Source organism: Syngnathus leptorhynchus, chromosome 10 (assembly GCF_054491065.1).
Source record: "Syngnathus leptorhynchus isolate UIUO chromosome 10, UIUO_Slep, whole genome shotgun sequence".
NCBI lineage: Eukaryota > Metazoa > Chordata > Actinopteri > Syngnathiformes > Syngnathidae > Syngnathus > Syngnathus leptorhynchus.
Window position 1 is genome coordinate 3890976 of NC_141204.1, and position 26527 is coordinate 3917502.

The following is a 26527-nucleotide window of genomic DNA, read 5'->3' on the forward strand; positions in this document are numbered from 1 at the left end:
TCTTTCTCCGTGGTGAGGATCACGCAACAGAAAAAAAAAAGAAATGTCAAATTATTCGACTCAACGAGAGGGAGCGCAAGTGTGCACGGGCGCAGGTGGGGGAAGCCCAGCGGGAGCAGACGGAGCTCGCATCACCATCCGAGTAAAAACCACGCCTTATGGTTTTTTTTTTTTTTTGGGGGGGGGGGGGGGGGGGGGGCAAGAGGAGGAGGAGGAAGAAGAAAAAGGAGAGGAGGAGGTGTGAGCTCTGTGGTGAATCAGCTGGAGAAAATGCATGTCATTTCTACTGGTGGGTGGGATCAATCCGAATAGTCACTCAATCGTTGATATTGTTTGATATCAAAATGAAAAATGCTAGTGGGTGATCGATCATTGTTGATTGGTGTGAAAATGCATGAACATTGCTTTTGCAAATAGGTTTCATCTTTTCTGCTTGAGTTTCCATGGATTGTTTCCATGGCGACTAATGGACTTGAGACGTGACTGTTTCCTTGTGTTATGGGGTGTGGGGAATGCCCCCCCTGTCATAGTGACAGCTGGTGTGCTTCCATGCAGTAACACCCCCCCCCCCCCTCTCCCTCCTCTTTTTACAATATTTAAAATAATTGCAATACAACTCAATCATAACCAAAACAAAAATAACTCGGTGTTCCCGGACCGCCAGCCTAAATAAAGATCTCTCGCTAACACAAGATGTCATCTAATAAGATGACAACATTTCATATCCTGTATCTGTTTATCACGATAATACAATTTTAGCCACGGGCAGTCAGGGATTTCTTTTTTTTACGAGCACTTAGGGGATACTTTAAGAGCAGGGACGAAACCAATAATGTTATGAGCATGCGTGTAGAGGAGAGAGAGAGAAAGCTAATTCCCAGAAGGAGACAAATGGCATTTTTTTATGAGCTTCATGGAGAACACTGGACATGATTGTGGTGTGATGAGGAAAAAACGGTCAGGACAGCAACTGGGCTGATTTTCAAAAATAGACTTTATTTGCATGTCATGCTCAACATGTCCATGAAATAATATTGCTACTTTAATAGGAGAAAGGATCAAACCATTTGTCTTGTGGTTGAATTCTTTTTAATTGATGTCGAAAGTAGGGGCGGGGCTATCTTTCAGGGATTATATTTTGGTGAAAATGTCATTTGTACATGTGCTTCAAAAAATCCAAAGCATTTTTAGCAGATGACACAAGTCTTTGCCTTGCCGACCGTGTCGCTGTGATCTCCACCCTCAAGTCTTTTCTTCTCCTCTTCAACGGCCTTCATCTTGGCCTCGTGGACGTCGGCCAGTGCTTTCCACTCCCCCCGGTTGTTGTTCAGACCCGTGAACATGGGCGTGATCTCTGAGTGGAAGCGTGCAAACTCCTGCAAACACGGGAGAGGAAGGTTTGGATTGACAGCAGGCCTTCAGATTGGAAAGTTGTTCAAAGAAAATTGGGCCAAATGTTTCTTTTACCTTATACACAAAAGAGCAGACAAAATCAATGAAGCCACATTGCATCTTGGGTAGCTCGTCAGCGTGATTTCTGTCCATCATTGGCTAAAGAAGACACAAGTTGGTCATGAGAGAGGGAGGGCTACGCCGCTGAGGGTGTGTTCACAACTGAGTTTTTGACATAGCCAATCACAGCCGCTCTGACAAGTTCTTACAATAGGCTGCTGATCAAGGACGGTCCTCTCCAAGTCTCCCTGCTCCCAGAATTCTGCTGCCACCATCAGAGCTACCTGAAGAAGATAGATTTTTTAAAATCTGGAGTCTACTGAGAAAAGAGAAAGAAGAAAACTCACCTTACTCTGAACCTCCCATGGTTTTGTAATGGCTGACAGATCACATGCCGTCATCATCATTGCCCTGCGGGGGGGAAAAAAAAAATTGTATTATTTGGCATATAAGAAAAAAAAAGGGACCAAAACCTTTTTGAGATCCATTTTGACTTTACATGATGATCTCCTTCCTGGTGGGGTTGTTGGAGACATAGTCGACTTTTGTTTTCTCTTCTGGTATCGTCTCCATCGCATCCACGATTTTCTGGAACATTGTTCTCTTCCTGGTGGTGAAGAAAATCAGTTGAACATTTCCAGAAACAAAAACAAAATGGCACCGCTGACTTACTTGAAATAAAGGGCGAGGTCAGTAGCGATGATGCAAACTTCAAACAGATGCTGCACGGTCTCAAACTGGCGCTTTTGCAGGTTTTGGAAGATATTCAAGTTCTGGAACAAAGATGTGATTCGATTTGCTGTTGGATTTGTGTCTTAAAAAAAATAATAATAATCTTATATTGATGAGGGCCCACCTCGTCCGCCATGAGCGTTTTGCTGTACTCCAGATGATGTCGCTCCATTATAGAGCTGCTGTGAAGTTTGGCTAGCGGTGATGCGCTCCTACAAGAGTCCATCACAACTTTTGTACCATCAACTATGTTGCATTTCTTTATTGAGTTAAGATTGTGGAAACTCGGACCTATCGCCTTACTTTGTCTGGTAGAGGTTATTGGTTCCCCTGTGGTCAATGTCGTGGCAAAATCCAGAAGCCACCATGGCAAAAGCGTCAAGATCCGAATAGTACTTCTTCAGCTTACCCGTCTTGTTTTGGAAGAAAGCGAGGAGGCGTTTTTTTTTTTTTTTTTTAGAAAAGCCACAAAGCAATCAAGGAAGGGTTCTTCCGACTCACGAGCAGGAGGGTGAACATGGTTTGGCCCACGTTGAAGCCGTGCCGCCAGTTGTGGTAGGTGATGTCACGGTAACCCTTGCGGACGGTGTACATCCAACGCGTCAGGACCTGCGGAAAGAAATAAACACGTGAGGGTAGGACATCTCCTATGGTGAATTTTAAAATAATAGTTCTGATGTGGGTTAAGCATTTTTTTCTGAAGGTTTATAATGAATTCATGTTGATGCTAAATTCCGTTAGCCTGTCTATAGCGTTTCATATTATTTGTTAGCATAAAGCTAGGGATATGGTTTCTTTGAACAGTTTTCCTGATGAAATTTCGCAATGTTGACTTATTTGTCGTTTTTTAGAATCAACTGGAAATGAAAAAATAGAATCTTACCTCCGCTGGGACTTTAAACTTTTCAACCACGCCCAGCTCGAAGAAGCACCGGATGCCGCATTTGATTAGGTCGAACTCTGACAGCGGGAAGTCACTGAAACTGAACTCGATCAGATCCACCGTCTTGGATTCGGGAATGTTGGCTCTCTGGATATCCGTGTGCGGCGAATGTTAGCAAAAAACACAGTGCTCCTAAAATAATTGACGTGTTTAGGTGGCCCACCAGTAGTTTGTACATCTCCTTCTGGTCACAGTCCTCAGGTGTAGAACCAAACTTTTCTTGAGTGTTCTATGGAGGTTGAGAACGTTTTAAATTCTCATGTGTAATACCAACCATTAAGTTTGGAGTCTTACCAAAATGGTCTGCACGTCATTTGGCGTTGCCTTGGTTTGGTACATGAGCATTTCCTGCGCCACGTCTTTACTCCACTCGGTCCTGTTAAGTTTGTCGTACGTGTCGCTATTCAGAGTGGACCAGCCCAGGAACTGGGTCAGGGCCTTTCGACATATATTATTTCAATTAAGAAAAAGACTGCATTCTTTTGAAGCCATTTAACCGTTTTAGACATACTTCGGTAATTTGTTCGTCATTTTCGTCAAAGGGTTTGCCGTCTCTCCGATTGAAGAAGGTGGCGACGCCGACGATTTCTTCCTTTTTGTTGACGATAGGGAGGGAGAGGACGTTCTTGATGGTCCAGCCGTTCTCATCCACCGCTTCTTTCTGTAAGTAGAGAGCACAGATGAGCCAAGTCGATTCTTTGAGTCTGGAAATAAGTTGATCAGCTCACCTGAAATGAAAAATATTCATCCGCCCCAGCATTCATCATGTTGCAAATCTAGAGATAGGTAAAAGAATAGAAGTTCATAAAACAGTAGATATAAATAAAGATGTTTCAGAAATTTCTGTTGCAAAACGGGAATCTTACAAATCCATTCTCGGCCACGTAGCTTGGCAGTCCGCTGACCAGAGCCCAGTGATCCACAGGTGGGCCGCTAGCATGTCACACGGAAATTAGTTAGCATGTTAGTCGATTAATTATAATATGGAAGAAAAGTATTTCAGTAGAGCTGTTCAAATTGTAAAATCCATACGTTATACAGATCTAATGAACATGTAAATCACTTCTTCCTAATTTGTAAAATCATTTAATGTTAATTTTTTTGAATTTGAGATTTTCCTTAGCTGTAAGCTATAATCAAATTTAAAAAGTAATGAATAAAATTGTGAAATATTTACATCAATGTCCCTAAAGATCTTAGCATTTTTTTTTTTTTTTTTGCTTCAGTGTACTTACGGGATAACTTTAATCTCCTCTTTGTCTTCCAGAAGATAGTCAATAATCTTGTAGAAGTTAATTTCCTAAATAGTTGACACAAGGCAAACATTTATTAATTTTTTTTAGTTCACCTGTTGTGGTCGTATTTCTATATTAAATCCAATAACAAAAAAAACAATTTCTTATACAATAAGCCCTTTCTATTTTGATGATTCAACATACTCTGCCATCAGGTGTCTTGGGACCCTTGTAGGGCTCCTGTTCTCCAAGTTTGATGGCCCACTCATCAAAAAATTCCTAAAAAAAACCCCAAAACAGCCTCATCATAGAAAATGATGTCAAAAGATAACACTTTTCAAATCCGCAATATCTCTCTCACTTTGTCTTTGGTCATGTCCAGAAGCCCCACTGAGTACCTCTCGCATTTGATGTAAGTCCTGACCGTGTACAAAGCTTTGTGAAACTGTCTCTCGATGTCCGTCAGCTCCTCAAACACTTTGCTGGCCGACCACAGAAGCACCTGAGGGGAGTGCGCGAGTCTTTTAATTTGTGTGTTGTTTACTGGTTGTGAGGCATTTAGGGTCGTGTACCTGGCTTCTTCTGGATTCCACATCCCACATGTTGGCAGTGTGCGCTTGGAGGGCAACCACGGATGCAAAGTTGACATATTTATTGAAGAGCTGTTTAGAAAGAAAAGTTTGTCATTTATTCCTAATATAGCAAATCCTCAAACCAAATTAGCAAAAGCGCAACAACATAAAAACGGATGGATGGATGTTTGTCCTTTTCATAAAGACCTCCAAGAGGTCACGGAGAGAGAAAAAAAGTCTGAGCTCTTCTACACTAAGTGGATTCTGAAACAGACGGTTTTAAAATATACAGGTCAGTGACCTTTCCGTTATCTGCAAAGCGAGATTAGTATGCAGTATTTACGCTAATACTAATGCTAACACGTGAGACATTACATTAGGTACACCCGTGGTTGGCTTCCACCCCCCCCCAAAACCTCTCTCCTGTCCTCTATTGGCTATAAAGCCTGCCCCCTGCTGGTAGGTTGTAATAACTGCCCTCACATCCTGATCACTTTTTGAGAAGGCGTCAGCTCCTTGCTTGTTGAGCGCCATGATAACACCGATGGGATCCTTTTCGCTCAAGACAGGAGCGGTCATCATGCATTTGGTGTTGTATTTAGTTTGCTTGTCCACAAAGTCGCTGAAATGAGAGTCCTGGAAGTACACAAGAAAAAAAAAATTAAAACACTGATTTGGTAATAAAGTGAGATGGGCTCACCTTCTTCACGTCAGCGATATTTTGAGGCTTCTTGGAGTGCGCCGTCCACCCGACGATTCCCATGTCCGTGGGGAAAACGATTTCCACGTTGGGGTTGACCAGGTTCTTCTCAAATGCAGAATTGTACGTGACATCAAAGAAGATCGTAGTCAGCTCGGGCGTTCCGTTGCGCGCCCGGTAGCTGAAGTAGCTGCAGCGGTCTGCCTGGACCAGCAGCGCGATCCTCTGGAGAACTTTGTGCAAGGTCTTTTCCATCGGTCCGGTACCTTGCATCTCTTTGATCAGCTCAAAGATAAACTGAGCCTCCTGGATGGTGGTGGCGTCATTGTACGAGGACGGGTCTTGGACTTGCACCTTGTCGAAGGCGGTGGCAATAACATCCGCCCTGACTTTTTTGTCGTAGTACTCCTTGGAAAACTGAGGGTTGTTGTCTAGGAATTTCTCCACGGTGTCTTTGTCTGCCATTTTTTTTTTTTTCACTCTTCGAGTTAAAATCCAAAGATGCTCCTTCAACTGCAGTCACTGTGACGGACCCGCTCCCCTACTGAGTTCCCGCTTTCGCCCCCACCTCGGGGAACAGACGGCATCCAGTGGCTTACCTAGGGGATCCTGGTTGACTGCTGACGCAAGCGTCATAAAGCCCATGAGCTTTCTTAACGTGCAAATCCAGCCACTTGACCTTTGACCCTTCATGGAGAATTGCAGAGTTATGGCTGCGACAAAATGACATCCGGGTATCCTTAACGTTTGTCGCTGGCTGTGCATTAGCTGTCGAAGAATTAGCGGGGACTTAATCCACCTCTTAATTGCAGCGGTGTTTTGCTTTTCCAAGTTCTTACAATATTTATGATTTGAATGTTTGTTTTGAACCTGTAGTAAATTGAGAGTCAGAGTGTGAGGTAGAGTTGACTGGATTAGCGAGGATTTCTCACAAGGAGTGAGTTTGATGATCAGTGTCAGCAGGTAGTTTCTAAACGTTGCTTCACGTGTTGAACAAACTCTTTTACGCAAGGTTTAATTAATTTATAAATCGTTGATGTTGAATGAGAAGTTTTTATAGTATCTTCAAATTTCCCAGTCATTTCCAATAATCTGTGACCTTAAATAGTTTAGAAAATGGATGAACTAAAAGAAGCTCTTTTGAACGATTCATCTTATCTAATTAGTGTGAGGGAAAAACAGAGGGGCTAGAACCAACTTGTCAAAGTGTCACATAAATTCATTTTTTTAATTATTTCAATTCATCAAAGCGTACATGAGAACACCAGAAGATCTTGAATTCATATTTTAACGCAAACAACTCATAACGTGAACAATTAGAGACCTCACAGTGTTTTTAGGTTTAGTTTAGTTCAGGCAGATTTCCAAGTGGTCCATCATCTGCCGGTACTTACTGACAGGACACTGGATCCCACAGACGGGGCACTCCAGGGAGCTCTTATCCGAGCTGCTGTCATTGGGCGAGGACGACCCGCAGGGTTTCATTTCTTCATAGACGGGCTCGTCGTCCTCCTCCTTGTCGTCTTCCTCCTGTTGCTTTTTCTGTTCATAGAGATCAGAAATATCAAATACAAGCCAACAACTTTCGGTTCCATCCCTGATTCCATTTTGTCTTTTGTTCCCCGATTTAAACTCAGGTTGCGTGTAAGTCAAATCAGTTCTCTTCATTGAGATCAATTGAAATGCCATTCATTCGTTCCAGCATGTCATTACTGTACATATTGTAGTATTTGTGTCAAACCATTGTCACAAACCTTTTCATAATATGCCAGTTGGTTGTCGCGTCTTCGCAGCATATCGAGAAGTTTAATTAGCTGCGTCTTCAAATATGAACAGTTCTCCATCTCGTCCTCAAGGTCCAGGGAGGAAGTATGGACCTAAAAGCAATACACAAAAGTGGGCCAAGTTACTGGTTTACTTTCATACTTAGTTTGAAGCAAATAGGAGTGACATCACGCAGCTCCTGGAAGTGTCATACCTGTCGCTCTAGGTCAGTGATCTTGTCCTGGCTAGCATTATGACGCTTTACCATGAACGTCTGAAAGACAGAAGCCTGAGACAACAATCAATTTAAGTGACTTGGGCACAAATGGCTCTGGTCGAGGTTCCAATGTACCTGCTCTTCCAATTTGGCCGTACGATCCTTCTCCTCATCCAGTCTCCACTGAAGCGCTCTCACCTCGTCCATCACGAGCTCTTTCTCCTCGGAAGAGCGCTCGAGTTGCTGCTTGAGCTCACTGGCCTCCAGCTCTTTTTTCTCATACCTGCGCAATCACACAGGTGAAATTTAATTCAGTAGTTTAATTTGAAAAGTAGGACTGAGAGAGGAGGGGAAGGATGTCAGTAAAAAGAAAAAGAGAGGGATGAAATAAGATTTTAATCTATTAGTTTCAGTATGATTGACTAATGTGAAAAAAAAAACACTTTTTATTCTAAATTATTAATTAGTTGAATTAATTTAACCTATTTTTAGCATCTGCCAAGTCTTGGAAGGTGACGTCGAGCTGCCGCTTCAGTATCGCCAGGTTGTCTCGACCAATCGCCAGAAGGCTATCAAAGTGCTGCTTCATCTCGCTTATTCTCTCGTCTGCCGGGAGCAGGGACGCAAACACAAACGTCTTAACAAATCTCGTTGTTGTTGTTGTGCCTTTGGTAACACGCCCGCCTTGTGTCTTACCCTCTGAATGCTCCTTATTGTGCTGCGTGAACCGGGCCCGGACGGCCTGGTCCAGCTGGCTGTCCAGCCATAGCATTCTGTCCAAGACTGTCCTCACGTAGGCCTCTCGTTGCTGGTTGTAAGCCAGCCACTGCTGGTTGGCGGCCAAGGCCTTGGTTGGAGAAGCACATAATAGAAAGGCAGTGAGGCAGACGAGGAAATAATAAGCCCCCAAAGGAACAAAGAATCAGCAACGAGTGCGCATATGTGCACTTGGCTACAGTGTTACCTTGGGCAATTATATCAAGCTGACAAAATGTTTATCATTATTAGGTTGCCCATATTTGATTTAGAGCAAAATGTTACCGACATCTTTGAGATACTTTTGGAGCTCTGCAACATCACTGGAGAACTGCTCATTTGAAGCGTTGTCCTAACACAGCAATTAAAAAATGGATTGGAAAAACAATTTGATTGAAGCATTCAGCATACATTTTTTTTCCCTTTTCACTTATTCAATTGATTTTAAATTAATCATGATAATTGGTAGTGTGCACAATGGATGTTCAAACTGTGCATGAAGTTACAGTGGCTTCCCAAAATATTAGATCTACTTTGTAGAATTAAAACGGACAGTTAGAGGGCGATTCTAGCATTTAATAGTTTTCATACCCCAATCACGTTCCTCTGTAATGTCTTTTTGCTGGCTCATGCAAAACTAACGGTTTAAAAATCGCGACTGCCCTCTAGTGGCGCAAACCGGCAGAATGGACTTTGAAACAATTTTGTAAAACAGGACAGATTCACAAATATATGGAGCTCGTCAGACAATAAAATATCCAAATTCACAGCGACGGGGAATATAGATTTGGCAACGAATTAACCTTAACGTGGATATTTTTGTAATATGGAAGTTATTAGCTGTTTATTACCACATGAAAATGAGTCGACATACTTGTCTGGATAGTTAATCAATTCAAATGCAAGAATGCATCAATACACAGAACCTTTTGAGTGTTTTGTTCGATGGAGGCCAATGATCACATTATGTGCCTTTGCAGGTCAAACTGATTTGACACAAGTGCTTATCTGAGACAATTGACAACAAAATGTCTGTCACACCGATGAACTTTGCCAATCATTTTTTTCCCATTGAGTTTGTCAGGTTGATTTCTATTGACTATACCTGTTTAGAAGACATGGGGTCCATTCCTTCCAGAATCCTGCAAAATGAATTGGGATTTTTTTTTTTTTATAAAGTAATTGCAGTAGTTTTATCAAAAGTAGTTTTAATTACAATTAGCACAAGCACACTATTTTAGCACACTTCCAATGTACAACTGACGTTATAACTTTAGTTAATACTTTTTGAATAATTTACAAGAGTACATCGAAGAATAATCGCAAAAATGAATGTTAACACGACTTTGCTGCATGTAAAAAAAATCCTAGTTAGCATAAACGAAAACTTGTGTTCGTTCAAAATAAGGCACACGTGGTTATATGCTTGTATTGCTCCCATAATACATCAAAAAATGAAGTTACCTGTTACAAGATACGATGTATTTAATAATTTCAGGAGCTACGGTCAGTTTTAGAGAGATAATTTTCATTAAAAGTAATATTTGCTTCCAAAGATGAACTGTTTGGAAGACAAAGACGCCTTCGGGGAACATCGGAAATAATACTTTAATACGGGGTCTCGTTTTCATCCTCGAATTTGTAGACTTCATGTATTCAGTAAGTTCATTCACAAATATGAAAATAGGCTATTTAGTAATATTTGTAACCAAAATCATTTATACATGTGGATCTTACGAAAATTAGGAGACATATGTGCACTTTATCACTTCAAGTATCAGAAGTATTCACATTTCCTTGGTACGGGAACACAGCACTGTTTCCTCACCACTGGGAGGCGCGAAAGAACCTTAGTTGTAGTCAAGGCGTAGCAAAATATGTATTTAAAAACGGGAAACGGGAGTATGTTGAGTTTTATATTATTATTTCGTCATATTTTATCGAAGAGGAGGTGACAGTGCTCATGCTGTGCGTAAGTAAAAATAGATACTTCAGTTAAAAAGTTAAAAAAAACAGCAAAAGTAGAAAGTACTGTACTGATTTTTCTCTTCGTGTAAAAGTAAAGGTACAGACTGAAATGTACCCAAGTTAAAAAAAAAAAACAACTAAGTAACTAACGCAACAACCATTTTTTCCCCCATATTTTTCCTAGTTGTCAAAAAAATAAATACTCAAGTAAAGTATTGTTTGATTGGTTGCACAATTGAGGTCGCCCTCCTTTTTCTCCTCCTCCTGTAGCCTCTTGTCTCTCCTCACTTTTTCAGTTCTCCTCTGACTCGACTGTAAGGAATATGGTCCCGTTTCTCTGAGAATACATTTTGGACTAACTATCAAACATGTTGCGGGTAATTGTTGAGTCTGCTTGCGGGATTCCCAAAAAGAAACTGGGCAACCCTGATCCAATTGTTTCTGTTATATTCAGAGGTGAGATATTATGGATGACTTTACAAAGTTGAAGGTGGTATTTCAACAACATATTATTTGATCGTACATTTTAAAGTGTTTTTTTTGTCTCAGCAGACTTTTAGACTCCTTCCTTTATTATATGCGTTTATGACTTTTATGTTAGATTATGTAATGATTCGATATTGCAAAATTAGCCTTTAGTTACCATTATTGGAAATTAATGGCGTTTATGCATTTTGTCTTGAGTTCAGAATGAACATTGTGACCATGATAAGGTAATATATTAATTCCTATTTGGCCACTGTGGTAATTTTGATGAGTGATTTGCAAAATATGGATTGTGTACCTATATTTGCACATGGGCTCCCTCTAGTGGTGCACAAAAGAATAATTTCCCAAGTACAGTTCAATTGTATTTAACTTAAAAGTTCCATACCTTTGCTTTTAATCTTTAAGAATTGTTTGATTGTTATTTTTACAGTTGCATATTGCTTCAATGACACTGTTGTTTATACAACAAGGTTACCTTTGTGATTTCAGGTGAAAAGAAGAAAACCAAAGCTATTGACAATGAGCTAAATCCCGTGTGGAATGAGGTGAGTGCAGTTCATGCCAGCTGTGCAACACACATAGTAAAAGAGGAACTGTTGTCTTGTCATGTAGGAAACCACCAAATTCTACCTTTTTTTTTTCTCATTACAGGGACTGGAGTTTGATTTAAAGGGATTAGCCTTGGACACGTCTTCATTCATTGACGTGGTTGTGAAAGACTATGAAACGATCGGCCATGACAAGTACGTGATTTTTAAGTTGTTACGTAAAACCTTTTGAAATTAGCAGTGTACTTTTATGGGTGTAGGACCTAATACAAAAAAATAAAAATAAAAACAAGCGTAATCACTTCTTATATCGTGCTTATATTCCATCCCTCAGAATCTTTCTTTTTTTTGTAATCCTTTTAAAACCGTTTAATCCAATCCACTATTCACCTATAAGACTTGCCCTCTGTGCTGTTTGCGCCGTTGTGGGAGTAAACACAATAGACTTGATTGGAAGCCAGTTGAAACAGCTTATCGCAGTCCTTTTCAATTCCGCACAAGACGATTCCAATCACCCCCAAGTGATGCCAATTCTAAAAATGAATACAACCCACTGACCAAAAACATTTAGCCATCACTATAAAACTAAAATGACACGGGGAACAGCCACTTCAACTGCAGTATACCATATGATTATAGGCTTGCTGTCATTATGAACGACTGTATTATTTTTTTTTTCTAATGAGTTTCAACATCAGTGTTAAGTTGAGGCTTGTCGAGCAAAAAAAAAAAAAAAAAAGCATTGTTGCCCTCATCACTTTGCTGGTAAGGAATGTTGCCTTAAAAGGGCACTTCACTGCTCTTTATAAACATCCTCTCACAGGATACCACACCATCGTCACGATCGTTTTAAATCGTGCGCTATTTACTTCAGAGAACTGTAATTTGGTGGTTTGTGCAGTGCAGATAGAGGGGAGGGTATAAAACAATCCAGTGAGCCATCGTAAAAAGATTTAGGAATTTTTGTCTGTCTGTGACAGCCATGCGCTTGGATATTTTTCCGTGACCACACACTCTAAACGCATAACGGTGGGTTGAGCAAGAAGAATGCCTGCCTTGACTTGTCATATTGGCACAATTGTGATTTGCTGAATGCTGAGCTGTTGCTAGATGTTGATGGTTGAAACCTTTATGGGTTCCGGACATTCATCTTGTATGCAAAACATTACATTTGTTCTTATAGCTGTTTTCAAAAAGAAACTAACTTTATAACCCGTGTGATGTGTTGAAGTTGTTGTGAGAGAGCGAAAACACACACGGGCATGGAAAATGACGTGCCTGTGGTGCGTTCTAATTATTTCCATCTTTTGTCCGTTCTCATGCCAATTTCCATCAGCCCAAGAATGGTTATTACATTTTATACACAAAATCCTTTCATAAAATGAAACAAACAGTAATTGAAATTGACAATTCAAATTGCGTAATCAGTTCATAAAACTAAAAACAATCGAGAGTTATAGTGAAAATATCCATTTTTTTTTTTTGTCATTGTTGATTTATTTCATTTCATTCATCGTTTCTCCCGAGCTGCGCAAAATTGGAACTTTTAGCAAAATAAAAAAAAAAATCCCATTTTGCAATCCATTGTGGTTAATGCACCACACACAAAGGTGAAGAAGTGGAATGGAGAAGTGGAAGCAGTCCACCCCTCGAACAATTAGTCACACAGTTCCTCCAATGCTTGACCTTTGCCAGCACAATTTTTGCACAAAAACAAATGATTAACTGTCAAGATTCATGTTGAATTTCTCACTTGCATTTCAGGTTCATAGGCTCTGCAAAAATCTCACTGAGGGACTTGGCCGGTGGCCACACGAGATCACTCCCGTCCAAGAATGTGCCCTTGAGCAATGAGAAGCAGCAGCCAATTGGGGTAAAAAAATATTTTAAAACCAACAGAAACAAACGAACCGCAAATAGGTAAACCGAACACGCTTAAGCTGGAGCTGCTGTTAGTCACAGCTCACGCCCAGACGCTCACACACTGATGTCACACGGCCCCGCCCTTTAGAGACACAGAATTTTATGAACATTCCAAAGCACGTTTAAATACTCGTTCAACCTCTAGTGAAGAAAAACTAAAGGGGGGCAGTTACCCTATCACGACAGCGTGGACACGAGAGGCTCTTTATAGTGACATCAACCTTTCTGCATTATATGGTAAATATAATAATTGTGGATCTTGTTTTTCAGGCAACTATTAATTTGCTCATTGGCTATGAACCACCCGGGGAAGCGGCTGATGGCGACACGACTCACGTGGACAGCGGTAGGAAATAAAATTAGTTTCCCTATAGTCTAATGAGATCCAATACAAGAACTGCATCAACAGTTCAGCTTTTACAAAGATGCCACTTTCGATTTCAACTGCTTTAATATAATTTTGAAATTTGTCATTTTAAACTAGAGAGTAAAATATTTGCAATGGCAGAATTTGTATTGTTTTGGATCTCATTAGATTGTAGTTTGCCTCAAATAACGCAATGTATTTATTCCACTGTGGACCTCAGCGACCTACGAGGTGGTTGACGAGGGCGATGCCGACGTTGAGGTAGGAGATCATGGGGGAGGCCCGGCGGGTCCAGGCACACTTGTCCAACCCGTGAAAGCGAGCCACAAGCCGCTCCGCATCGGGCGCAAAAAGCACAGAGCCCTGGCTAATAAGCCCCAGGATTTCCAGGTATTGTCTTGAAGCGTAAATTAAAACATTTCTTGAGAACTCCGACTCACTGTAACTTAAAAAAAAAAAATCTGCTTAAATGATTCTTTGTCCAGATTCGTATTCGGGTCATCGAGGGCCGACAGCTGCCCGGCAACAATATCAAGCCGGTAGTGAAGGTGAACGTATGCAGCCAGACGCATCGGACGCGAATAAGAAGTGGCAATAACCCCTTCTTCGATGAGGTATTGACGTCCTTGACGGCATTTGTTTGCCTGTATTCATCGTCCATTTTTTTTTTCTGCTTCTCCTTTAGATATTTTTCTACAACGTCAACATGCTCCCTTCAGAGCTGTTGGATGAGAGTATCAGTCTAAGGGTGTGTACTTTTTTGTTATTACAATTAGAGCATGTTTGACAAATGACAGACTAACGTGAATGAAATTGCTTTTTCAAAGGTTTATGACTCCTTCTCCCTTAGAGCTGACAGTCTAATGGGCGAGTTCAAGGTATTGAATTTTTTTTTTCCTGGGGGCCTTTTCCTAGTCTTTAAAAAAAAAAAAATAATAATTAAATTATTTTTTTATTATATTTTTACTTTTTTTATGTATTTATTTATTTATTTTTAACAAACAACGAAGAAAAGTGTTAAAAACTTCTTTCCTCTTTACAAGTCAACGTAGCTTTTAAATGCACTCTTGTAATAAGTTTGATTAAAAGTGGCATTAAAGCTCTTTCTTCCCCAGCTGGATGTTGGCTTCATCTATGATGAACCAGGTGAGTCCCCGCCCCTAAAATGTGTTTTTGTTGTTGTCTCCCTGTGTATACAATGTGTAAATAGAACACTATGTTCAGGTCATGCCATTCTGAGGAAATGGCTGCTGCTGAGTGACCCTGAGGATTCCAGCTCAGGCGCCAAAGGTTACGTGAAAGTCAGCATTATCGTGGTGGTGACTGGGGAAGAGCCGCCGGTGCGTGTATATCCCCCAAATTAAATCCACTTGGATTGCTGAAATATAATCTATGTCAACTTTAGCATACTAAATAACTGTACTGAAAGTATTCCTGCTATACAGACTGAGAAAAGAGAGCTGAGTGAGGATCAAGATGACGTAGAAAGTAATCTTCTGGTGCCGGCAGGCGTCACGATGCGATGGGCCACGCTCAGCCTCAAAGTGTTCCGTGCAGAGGACATGCCACAAAGTATGTAAACTGCCAAGTACATACTTTGCAGTGTCTTGAATTAAATCTGTTTCAGAACTGTACTTTTATTTTTTTTTTTCCTTAGTGGATGATGCATTTGTTCAGACGGTAAAGCAAGTCTTTGGCGGGGATGGAGACAGGAAGAACTTGGTGGATCCGTATTTGGAGGTCAGCTTTGCTGGGAAAAAGGTAAGACAAAAGTTTCGTTTGCCCTTGCTTTTGGCGAGACAATCATTTGGATTTTGGTCATTTTAGCTGTGTACCAGAATCATTGAGAAAAATGCAAATCCTGAATGGAATCAAGTCATCCACCTCCAAGTCAAGGTACGGAATGTAGCGTCATGTCGCGTACCATCTTTAATCACCTCCATTGTCCTCCGCAGTTCCCGTCCATGTGTGAACGCATCAAGTTGACCATGTTTGACTGGTAAGAAGTGAGAACATTTCCCACGCTGTAACAAGGCAGCTGTTGGTTGACGTGCCAACGCGCTCTCCCCAGGGATCGAGTCAGCAAGAACGACGCCATCGGAACAACATACTTGAACCTCAGCAAGATCTCCTCCGCTGGCAGAGAGCTTGAAGGTAAAATTGTTTGTCTCTTTTTCTTTAGAAAAATAAAAAACAAATACATTTAGAGATAAAAATTGTACAATATAAAAAAAATAGGAAAAAAGCCCAATCATAGAAAATATCAAATTAAATTAAAATGAAGATTATAATAGATTATTAACTGCATTTTAGATTAAAATTATGCCTTTAATAATAATCATATTTTAATACATATTTATAGGTCAAAGTAAATATTTTATATGAAATTAACAAAACACTATACATTATTCTTAAAATTATAAATACCAAAATAAAATATGAAAGTTTAATTTATTTTCATTTCATTTACAAAAGAAAATATTAGAAAATTAAATCTATTACTACTCCAACTAATCATAATTGTATTTAAATTTAATTAGTTATTTAATGTCTTGTTTCATTCCCAAACAGACACAGAAGGTGACCTTTGCAACAGCATGTCTGAATGTACGTAAGAAATTGTGGGAGCGGTTCAAAAACACTTTAAAGTTTCATCTCAAAAACCTCTTTGTGTATGCGTGTGTGTGTGTGTGTGTGTGTGTGTGTGTGTGTGTGTGTGTGTGTGTACGCGTTGTGGCCGAATTACCTTAAAGGCTGTGTGTTAGAATTAGATGTTTATCTTTATCCACATCTTCCCTGTCTGGCTTCTCAAGAAACCGGTCTATTAGTTTTGATTTCATCTTATTCCAACAAACCCGCCTGAAGACGTGGCTAGCTTGGTGGTGGTAATAACATAATGTGAAACAGACATAACAGTAAAAAAAAAAAAAAAAAGAAAATAATTCAAAATTTACAACAGTTGTTAAATGTCTTGTTTCATTTTCAAACAGACACACAAGGTGAACGTTGCAACAGCCCGTCTGAATGTACGTAAGAAATTCCCAATTTTAAGACCACGGCTTTTCGATGTTTCTTCGTGTGTGCGTATTTGTTTTTTGTGCGTGTGTGCTCATTGCAGCAATCACTGCAACGAGCGAGTCTGGTTTCCTGCCAACATTTGGACCTTGTTATGTCAACTTGTATGGCAGCCCAAGGGAGTTTACGGGTCTACCAGACCCGTACGAGGAACTTAATCATGGCAGGGTAAAACAACATCGCAATCTCTCTGCGTGGGATGTTTTGATGAGTTCTCATTTGAAAGTCTGCATGGAATTTGATTATACTTGCAGGGCCAAGGCGTCGCCTACAGGGGGAGGCTCCTTGTCGAGCTCTCCACTCTGCTGGACGGAAAGGTGGACAAGAACATAGACAATATTTCCAGTGATGACATCCTGGTGGCGCAGGTATGATGATTTAATCCGATAATTGAATTTCGTGTACGCGTTGAGATCTTTTGATTTTCTGTGTCGCTATCCCGTGCAGAAATACCAGCGTAGGAGGAAGTTCTCCCTCTGCGCCGTGTTCCACAGTGCCTGCATGCTTCAAGAGCCGGGCGAGCCCATCCAGTTCGAGGTCAGCATGGGAAACTACGGCAACAAGCTGGACTCCACCTGCAAGCCTCTGGCGTCCACCACCCAGTACGGCTTTGCCGTGTTTGACGGTACGAACGTCAGCGTTATGTCAAAAATAGAGATAAACACGTGAGATCACGTGGTTGCACAAGTGTGCACACCCTCTTATAACTCCGGATGCAACAATGTTTAAAGTCAACCAATTACATTCAGTCTCGTGCTACAAAGGAGTCAGCAGCCACCTGTGCCTCTGATTAACCCAAAATAATGTTTCCTGCCTTTAGGTAACCACTATTACTACTTGCCCTGGGCGGACACAAAACCCGTGGTAACGCTCACTTCCTCCTGGGAAGATATCAGTCACCGTTTGGACACCGTCAACATTCTTCTCTCTATTGCGGAAAGACTTGTAAGATTAAGGCACAATAGCGCCTTGGAACAACACGTCAAGGCAAACGTCGCTCACTCATCATCGCTCCTTTTGTCATTTCCACGTAAGGAGCACAATCTGTCATCTTTGAAAAGGGCCATCCAGTCCAAGGTGGTTGAGGACCAACTGGTTGAAATTTGGCTAAAACTCATCAGTCATTTGCTTGAAGACTTGAACAGGTAATGGTTTGTTTTTACAAATATCTAGTCTGCCGTTTTGGAAGGCCTTAACAACGTTTTGTGCAGTTCCCAGCTTCCAGAGGTGGAAAGCCAGCCCCATGTGACCACGCTGGATCTCCAAATAAAAAACATGCGTGATGCGGCGCTGGAGAGCCTCCAACAGGCGGCTAATTGTATGAGAGAGGAAGCCACGGATGTGAAGGCAACTGTCAGTGACATCGAAGACTGGCTGGACAGAATCAAACAGCTGGCAGATGAGGTCAGCAATGTGGACAGAACCTATCAAAAAAAGCTTTTAAATGTAGTTTGAACCACTTTAAACACATTTAAAGATTTTGAAATACACATTTTACGATTTTTAGAGGGGGGGTGGGTCAAGTTTTTATTCATGTCACAAGGCGGCCATTTTGTCATTGTTTAAATCTGTTCTGATCATCAGCCTCAGAATAGCATGCCCGACGTGATCATCTGGATGTTGAGAGGAGAGAAGCGCGTCGCTTTTGCCCGTGTCCCGGCTCACCACATTCTCTACTCCAACTTCAGCGAACAAGCTTGTGGCAAACACTGCGGACGCATGCAGACCATCTTCATGCAGGTACCGAGTCACCATTGCGCTGCTGCGTGTTCCAAAGCTTCATTTTCTCCCCATTTGGATGCTTTTTAGTACCCGATGGATAAAAACAAAGGCGTGAAAATTCCCGTTCAGCTGCGGGTCAACATGTGGCTCGGTCTCTCCGCGTTGGAGAAGAAATTCAACAGCTTCTCTGAGGGAAACTTCAGCGTATATGCAGAAATGGTAGTTGTGGCTTCTGCTTGGCATTAATAACCTATCCTAGACTTGCTGCTTTATCCATGTTCCCTCTCCATAGTATGAAAACCAGGCCCAGTTGTTTGGGAAATGGGGAACTAACGGTCTGGTAGGTCGCCACAAGTCCTCAGACGTGACTGGAAAAGTGAAACTGAAAAAAGAGCGCTTCTTGCCACCGCGTGGATGGGAGTGGGATGACGACTGGTTCGTTGATCCTGAGCGCGGGTACGTCTTACAATTTTTTTTTTTTTAAGAAGTCATTGTACTATACTACTCCCTGTTATATTGTTGTTGTTCTTAAGTTGCCATCAAATAATGTTTCAATTTTATTTGTCACTTAAATTAATTTTGAATTGAACACCTAGTGTAATGCTAACATATAATGCCAAATGCCATAGATGAGCTAACAGACGTTAGCATTAATGTTACATTAATTATAAAACATCAAATAACAATTTCAAAACATGCAGAGCAGCAACACATTTAAATACACCATACAACAGCACTCATCGGAATAGGCTGACTATTTTTCTTCTTCTTTTTTTTTTTTGTCCCAATTGAACCATTTACCCTGCAGGTCTTAGGCCACATACCAAACCACTCGGCCCACCCAGATTCTGTTTTTCTATGTGACTTGACATGCGGACTTTTCAACTCTTTCCTCTGTTAATTATCAAAAATCATAATTCACCACACGTTCCAGCCACCATAGCCAACGGCTAACACAATCACAGGAAATGAAAAAAAAAAAGAAAAAAATGTCAAGCTTCCAGCAGTGTAAATAGTTTATCATGGCATACCGTCTGAGTCACAAAGCCTCCCTTCAACATGTGTGCCTCTGCTGCTTTTTACAGCCTGTTGACAGAAGCCGACGCGGGCCACACAGAGTTCACCGATGAGGTTTTTCAAAACGAAACACGTTTCCCCGGTGGAGAGTGGAAACCTGCTGGGGAGCCCTACACTGATGTGGTACACACACACACATTTTAACTGTATATGTACACACATTCAACATGTGTCAACACTATGCGAATAATGCAGGTGAACAATACAGGACAAAAGCCTCGTCTCTTTTTTTCGACTTTGGTCTGCACTATTACATTGTCGCTCCCACCGCCAAACCCATAGAATCTTTTTCACAAGTTGTTTGCCAATGTTTTAAAACCACTTAGCTCTGTCTTTGACTTGTCTTTCTTATCAGCCTTGATGCTCTAGGCTGCTGTTTTTAAAGGTCAGATTAACTCATGGTGTGACACACAAGGCTTAAAATAAGAGATTCAGGCATAGAGTGAGCCACAGGGAAAAATGTAGAGTTCACGTGCCTCCTTATAACGCTTAATCTTCTACTGATTCTCAAAGTATGTATGCAAAGACTCAAGTGCAGTGTTAACTCATTCACCGCCATCGACGTCAAATTTATAAATGTCAAATGTCGATTTTAACTGGGCTGGCACTGAATGAGTTAAAGTTCATATTGTGCATAATGTTTATGAGGCAGTTGAGGGAATCTGTTTGCGTGATACAGAATGGCGAAAAGGCACAGAGCCCCTCAGAGTTCGAGTGTCCCATCGGATGGACTTGGGAAGATGACTGGAGTTTTGACAGCAACAGAGCTGTAGACGAGAAAGGTATCGTCTATCGTGTGGGCCGGGTTCCACTGTTTAAAAAAAATGTTTGAATGAGTTTTTTTTTCTGTTCCCTAGGCTGGGAGTACGGAGTTACCATTCCACCTGATGACAAACCCAAAACCTGGGTGGCAGCAGAAAAAATGTACCATATCCATCGTAGGAAGAGACTCGTCAGACCTAGAAGGAAGACATCTGATAAAACCATCGCTGACGTAAGCTGCAGTTGATTATTGATTTAGAAATAGGAAAAAAAAAGGTGCCCAAAAGGTCATTCTCGACTTTCTCTTCAGCAGAGGCGAGAGATCGGCGAAGGCTGGGAGTATTCTTCCCTCATCGGCTGGAAGTTTCATCGCAAAGAGCGCTCGTCCGACACGTTCCGTCGCCGACGCTGGCGAAGGAAGATGGTCCCGTCGGACCGCATCGGGGCATCCGCCATCTTCAGGCTGGAAGGCGCACTGGTGAGTCAAGTCATCAGAAATACCTTGATTTTGAGATCAGTATTGTCAGTTGTGACTGTAGTTTCATATCCTCTTTAATAGCGCTCGCTGAATAATCGCTGATCTAGCTCTAGTGTTAGATCTTAATTTCACATGTGGTCGTTGCCACGACAACGTGAGCGACTTTATCTTGAGTCATTTTCTTTGTGTTGGTGATTCATTTGCACGCGGTTCTATGTTGCCAGGGGGTTGACGTGGACGAGAAGGCCAGTAAAACGGATGCTTCCAAAATATTTGGTGCCAACACTCCCACCATTTCCTGCCACTTTAGCCGTGAGTAGTCAGAGTCCGATAAAGCACATGACTGATTACAAGCCTTTGTGCTTTTTATATATCACTTCCTGACCAGTTCCATTGTAATGGTGTATTATTCTCACCAGTGAATCATTTGCAAAATCTCCTCTCAGGGTCTTACATTTACCAGCTGCGAGTCTACGTCTACCAGGCGAGGAATCTTTGTGCCATGGACAAGGACAGCTTCTCAGGTGATAAGTCCATAACGCAAATGAATCATTGGTGAAGTCAAGAAGGATGTGCAAGAACGACAAATAAAATCACAATTGGAATGCTGTATGTAAAAAATATGTATATACAAAATAACATAAAATAAATGCGAACATTCTAACTCAATACTCCCTTTTTACTGTTAATTGCTCTTTGGCCCCCCCCTAGTGGTCACTAAGCAGGTCCTCATTTGGCTCACAACTGACTTTCCTGTGCAGATCCGTACGCCCACGTGTCGTTCCTCCATCTGAGCAAGACCACAGAAGTCATCAGTGCCACGTTGAACCCTACGTGGGATCAGAGTCTCATCTTTGACGACGTTGAAATCTACGGGGACCCGCAAACCATCGCCAGCAACCCGCCAGACGTTGTCCTGGAGCTTTACGACAGCGACAAAGTGGTACGTTTTGAGAAATAAAGTCATGGACCATGATGAGACTAAGAGTTTTATGTTTTCCAGGGTAAAGATGAGCCCATGGGGTGCTGTATGTTCCCTCCTGTGGTCAAACTCAACCTCCATGTCGCTTCTGGCAATAAACTGCAATGGTACCGCGTAACCAAGAAAGGCCGCAGCGCTGGAGAAGCACTGCTGGCAGCTAGGCTTCTATTGAAGGACAAGGTGAATGCTGGACAATGATGAATTGCTTGCCTGGTGTGACATGCTGAGCATAATTTGCATCTACTGATTCGTTTTTTTTTTAAAAAGATTAAAAGTGCTCTTGACTTGCAGGCGAATGAAGGAGATCTTCCTATGGCTCCTCCTCAACGAGGGGACAAGCTCTACATGGTTCCTCAAGGAATCAGGCCTGTTGTGCAACTTACTGCAATCGAGGTCACATCTTTCACTCCTACAATTTACATTGATAATTAAAATGAGCAATGAATTTAAGTTTTCCTTTAACCGGCAGGTTTTGACTTGGGGCTTGAGGAACATGAAAAGCTACCAGCTGGCCGCGGTCGCTTCTCCCAACTTGATTGTGGAATGCGGCGGCGAGATCGTTCAAACAGCCATCATCAAGAATTTCAAGAAGAACCCCAACTTCCCTGGATCCGTCCTGCTACTCAAAGTGGTATGAACACCTAAAAATCTACTGAAAAAAAAACACATGGTTAGCTTAACGCTTACGAAAGTTAGCATTAAGCTTGCAAAGTTTTTCGTCTCATTGAATTTACATAGACACCATTCAAAAGTACATTTCCCACTAAATGTCCTTTTTATATAACATTGTTTTCTAGCTTCTCCCCAAAGAAGAGATGTACACTCCCCCTATCATCCTGAAGGTCATCGATCACAGACCCTTCGGGAGGAAGCCTGTGGTGGGCCAATGCACCATCGACTGCTTGGAGGACTTCCGCTGCGACCCCTATCGAGTCAACAATCAAGTCTGCATGTCGGCCAGAGGTAGGCAAAGTCACACGCATCCAAACGTCACCAACTTTTCACGTTCCTTTTTGAAATTTCAGTGGCAATGATAGCGGCTGCTCAAGGTGACGTTGTCATCGACATCGAGGAGAGGCCGACTGTCAAAGCTGAGGTGAATTGTAATGCACTTGTACTCTTATGTAAAATGATGATTAACCTTTTCATTCATTCTTAAATTACAGCTTCAAACTGAACAGGTGAGTCTCTTCCTGCCCTTTTTTTTTTTAAACTAAAGTGGCACCTGGAAATTTCAAACATTTTTTAATGGAACAAACAGTCAAGCGTGTAAATTGTTAGCATAACAGCACGATTATCATTTTGAAGCTACACCGTAAAAAAAAAAAAAAAAAACACGACTTGTATTCTTTTAGGCTAGAGTCATTTCAAATTGGAACAGATTTCAATAATTCTTTTAACTGTGCAGGAAGAGGAAGCAGTCGACTGGTGGAGTAAATTTTACGCCTCCATTGGACAGCAAGAGAAGTGCGGGCCTTACCTGAAGAAGGGATACGACACATTACAAGTGAGGACGCCATGGTTTTCAGACATTATGTCAACGAAAACGTCCTCATACAAATCCTTTCATTGTCCAAATATTTGAATTGTATATATTTTTTTGTGCCGACAGGTGTATGACTGTGAGCTGGAGCAAGTGGAAGAGTTTCAGGGACTCACTGATTTTTGCAGCACTTTCAAACTCTCGCGAGGAAAGGCAGACGGAGAGGACGACGATCCTTCAGTTGTGGGAGAGTTCAAGGTGAGGACGCCTTAATCGTATCAGCAAATAATTAGTTACCACCTTGGTTCTTTTTGAAGCTGTGATGGTTCACTCACGTTTGTTGACGCTCAGGGCTCGTTCAAGATCTACCCGCTGCCCGACGACCCGAGCGTTCAGGCTCCCCCCCGACAATTCCGAGAGCTTCCCGAAAGCGGGCCTCAGGAGTGTCTGGTCAGAATTTACGTGGTGCGCTGTATTGACCTGCAGCCCAAGGACACAAACGGCATGGTAGGTTAATGACGACATGACGGAATCGAACACACAACTGACATCCGTTTCCTTCAGTGCGATCCGTACGTCAAGATTTCACTCGGGAGGAAAACTGTGGATGACAGAGATAACTACCAACCAAACACTCTCAATCCAGAAATCGGGAGGTGCGTCAACGCCAATTTTTTTCCTCTAACTTTTTACACTGTACGAACGTTCCTTACGTTTTGTTTAGGATGTTCGAGCTGTCCTGCTTCTTGCCCCAAGACAAGGATCTGAAGATCGCGGTCTACGACTACGACTTACTGAGCCGGGATGAAAAAGTGGGCGAGACCGTCATCGATTTGGAGAATCGACTGCTGTCCCGTTTCAGGTCCTGCTGCGGGATACCGCAGACCTACTGCGTGTGAGTATCTTTAGAGAGGGGCTCAAATATAAACACACACATCTTAAACGGTGTTCTCCTTTCCTTGCAGCTCTGGGATGAATCAATGGAGAGACCAGCTGAAACCTTCTCAGATCCTTCAGAATGTGGCTAAGATTAGGGGCATTCCTCCTCCACACTTTGAGGGAGATGGAAGCACTCTGGCTTTTTCGGGGAAACAATACAGGCTGCAGGATTTTGGTACGTGCCCAGTATGATTTATCAAACTAGCTTGTCCGTATGATTCTTTTTTAAGCTCGTTCCCTCTCTTTGCAGAGGAAACCACTCACCCTCACCTCGGCCCGGACAGAGAGAGACTGCCACTGCATGTCCTCCACCAGCAGGGCTTGGTACCCGAGCATGTGGAGACCAGGACCCTTTGCAGTTCCCATCAACCAAACTTGTCCCAGGTGAGGAAACATTGCAGAATATTTATACTGTAGTTCTGATTAAAATGTCTTTTTCTCATGACTGCAGGGGCGGATTCAAATGTGGGTGGACGTCTTTCCCAAGCGCCTCGGTCTGCCGGGACCTCCGTGTGACATCACTCCACGGAAAGCCAAGAAGTAGGAGACAAAGGGTAGTGTTGAGTGAGTTATTAAATAAAAGGATTAAATATTGTGTTCAAACAGGTACTTCTTGCGTGCCGTTGTTTGGAACACAACTGATGTGACTCTGGATGAAACGAGCATCACGGGGGAAAGCATGAGCGATATCTATGTGAAAGGGTATTGTGGTTTTTTTTTGTTTTGTTTTTTTTGCATTATTCGGTTGTACTCATATTGTCCACTGCGTCCTAGTTGGATGCCAGGAATGGAGGAGGACAAACAGAAGACAGACGTTCATTACAGATCACTGGACGGTGACGGCAATTTCAACTGGAGGTTCGTCTTTGCTTTCGACTACCTGCCCGCCGAGCAGCTGTGCGTCGTCTCCAGGAAAGTGAGTGAAAGAGCGACCGCTCGGAATGAAACGAATGTGCAATTATTGAACTTTCTGTTTTTTTTTCCTAGGAGCACTTTTGGAATCTGGACAAGACCGAGTTTAGGATACCTCCCAAGTTGATTGTACAGATATGGGACAATGACAAATTCTCTTTGGATGACTACTTGGGTAAGATAAGATTTGTAACCACAAAGTCTATGCCATAAAATTTCCTGTAATGTTTGTTTGTCCCACAGGCTCAATCGAACTGGACTTACTCAATCTAATCCCCCCTGCGAAGACCCCCGAAAAGTGCAGCTTGAAAATGTTGCCCGGCATGATCGGCTCCAACTCATCCAAGAAGTTCGTCTACAACTCGCTCTTCTCCCAAAAATCCGTTCGGGGCTGGTGGCCGTGCGCCATTGAGCAGAACGGGAAGAAAGTCCTTGCCGTATGTTTGAACCCACATTTGTCATCTTTGTCTTATTTAAGGAGATCCATCCATTTTCTAGAGTGGTTTTCCTCAATGAAGGTATATTCATGGTTGACACGAGATGCCATGCTAAGCGGTTTGGCGCCATTTTGTGCCTGAAAGAGAAAAAAAAAAAGTAGTCCCATTTTTCAGTAAATAACAGAAGATAGGTTCCATAAAAGTAGTGAACAGGTGGATTGAAACTGAATTTGTATACAAGTATGGACATTTTTAATGTCATGTTAAATTGATCTGTTTTATAGGGGAAAGTAGAAATGACACTGGAAATTGTGGAGGAGAAGGAGATGGAAGAGAGACCGGCAGGAAAAGGCAGAGAAGAGCCCAACATGAACCCTAGACTGGAGCCACCCAAGTGACTATCTTTTCGATTATGAGTTAATTTGACATTTTTGTGACCATGCTAACCATTGTCTCCTCATCCGTATCCACCAGCCGTCCCGACACGTCATTCTTCTGGTTTACAAACCCTTGCAAGACCATGAAGTTCATCGTATGGCGAAGATTCAGATTGCTTTTCATCGTCGGGATCCTACTGGTGTTAGTTTTACTGTTCTTAGGGATCCTTTTTTATTCTCTACCTGTAAGTTCACTCATTTCTTGTATTCATCCCAAATATTTTAGCATGTTCTGAGGTCATAATTTGATACTGACATGTATTATATGATTCACAATTTTTACATTTATCTCCACAGAACTATATTTCCATGAAAATTGTGAAGCCCTACTCCAAGTGACAACAATCCTGTCAACCATTTTGATGCAGAATCTTCAAGTAGATTTTCCTTCATGATTTTTATTTTTTGCTTTATGATTTTCCTTGATAAACGCTCATAGCTGTTTGCATCGTTTGCACATTAATTGCTGCACTTTAATTGTTGTCTGCTGCCCATTTCAAAGTGTGCATTTTTTAAAAATAAATTGAATATGTAGATCTTGTAAATTGTGTTCTAAA

General features: G+C 41.8%; 3 protein-coding genes across 10 annotated transcripts; 1 reads left to right on the forward strand and 2 right to left on the reverse strand.

The window, feature by feature from the left end:
* Positions 1–1042: 1042 nt before the first annotated feature.
* Positions 1043–6099, reverse strand: LOC147049998 (cone cGMP-specific 3',5'-cyclic phosphodiesterase subunit alpha'-like). Its single transcript, XM_085921325.1, has 21 exons — positions 5635–6099; positions 5418–5570; positions 4935–5024; positions 4724–4864; positions 4567–4641; positions 4363–4427; positions 3994–4060; positions 3856–3903; positions 3639–3788; positions 3422–3565; positions 3291–3356; positions 3068–3214; positions 2686–2793; positions 2488–2597; positions 2309–2396; positions 2125–2225; positions 1952–2059; positions 1800–1863; positions 1662–1736; positions 1468–1551; positions 1043–1376 (listed from the first exon to the last, which is right to left on the reverse strand). Exons 1-21 carry the CDS (start codon positions 6097–6099, stop codon positions 1188–1190), a joined length of 2538 nt encoding a protein of 845 aa, XP_085777451.1. The 3' UTR covers positions 1043–1187.
* myofl (myoferlin like) lies at positions 3492–26522 on the forward strand. 6 transcript variants are annotated; one of them, XM_085921322.1, is made up of 55 exons: positions 3492–3790; positions 11318–11373; positions 11480–11571; positions 13141–13249; positions 13570–13645; positions 13887–14056; positions 14152–14280; positions 14352–14414; positions 14494–14544; positions 14782–14812; positions 14891–15006; positions 15112–15238; positions 15324–15427; positions 15494–15562; positions 15622–15665; positions 15738–15820; positions 16238–16273; positions 16657–16692; positions 16785–16909; positions 16996–17109; positions 17189–17366; positions 17562–17686; positions 17777–17886; positions 17953–18145; positions 18326–18481; positions 18551–18682; positions 18756–18919; positions 19549–19663; positions 20220–20322; positions 20398–20534; positions 20613–20780; positions 21005–21092; positions 21227–21304; positions 21542–21723; positions 21784–21942; positions 22054–22155; positions 22232–22393; positions 22560–22725; positions 22788–22858; positions 22929–22943; positions 23171–23269; positions 23375–23503; positions 23597–23752; positions 23810–23901; positions 23970–24140; positions 24211–24359; positions 24435–24568; positions 24636–24724; positions 24791–24886; positions 24959–25100; positions 25172–25271; positions 25340–25533; positions 25818–25927; positions 26008–26155; positions 26268–26522. In XM_085921322.1, the coding sequence occupies exons 1-55, from the start codon at positions 3757–3759 to the stop codon at positions 26307–26309; spliced, it is 6120 nt and encodes a 2039-aa protein (XP_085777448.1). In that variant the 5' UTR covers positions 3492–3756; the 3' UTR covers positions 26310–26522. The 6 variants fall into 6 exon arrangements, with proteins under 6 accessions (XP_085777448.1, XP_085777445.1, XP_085777446.1 ...); XM_085921319.1 differs by lacking the exon at positions 3492–3790 and adding an exon at positions 10646–10795; XM_085921320.1 differs by lacking the exon at positions 3492–3790 and adding an exon at positions 10646–10795 and having other exon boundaries at positions 20616–20780.
* LOC147050000 (centrosomal protein of 55 kDa-like) lies at positions 6849–10002 on the reverse strand. 3 transcript variants are annotated; one of them, XM_085921327.1, is made up of 9 exons: positions 9836–10002; positions 9477–9513; positions 8661–8723; positions 8312–8462; positions 8098–8221; positions 7751–7898; positions 7613–7687; positions 7389–7511; positions 6849–7176 (listed from the first exon to the last, which is right to left on the reverse strand). In XM_085921327.1, exons 1-9 carry the CDS (start codon positions 10000–10002, stop codon positions 6982–6984), a joined length of 1083 nt encoding a protein of 360 aa, XP_085777453.1. In that variant the 3' UTR covers positions 6849–6981. The 3 variants fall into 3 exon arrangements, with proteins under 3 accessions (XP_085777453.1, XP_085777455.1, XP_085777456.1); XM_085921329.1 differs by having other exon boundaries at positions 7613–7672; positions 9836–9965; XM_085921330.1 differs by lacking the exon at positions 8661–8723 and having other exon boundaries at positions 9836–9965.
* Positions 26523–26527: the final 5 nt, after the last annotated feature.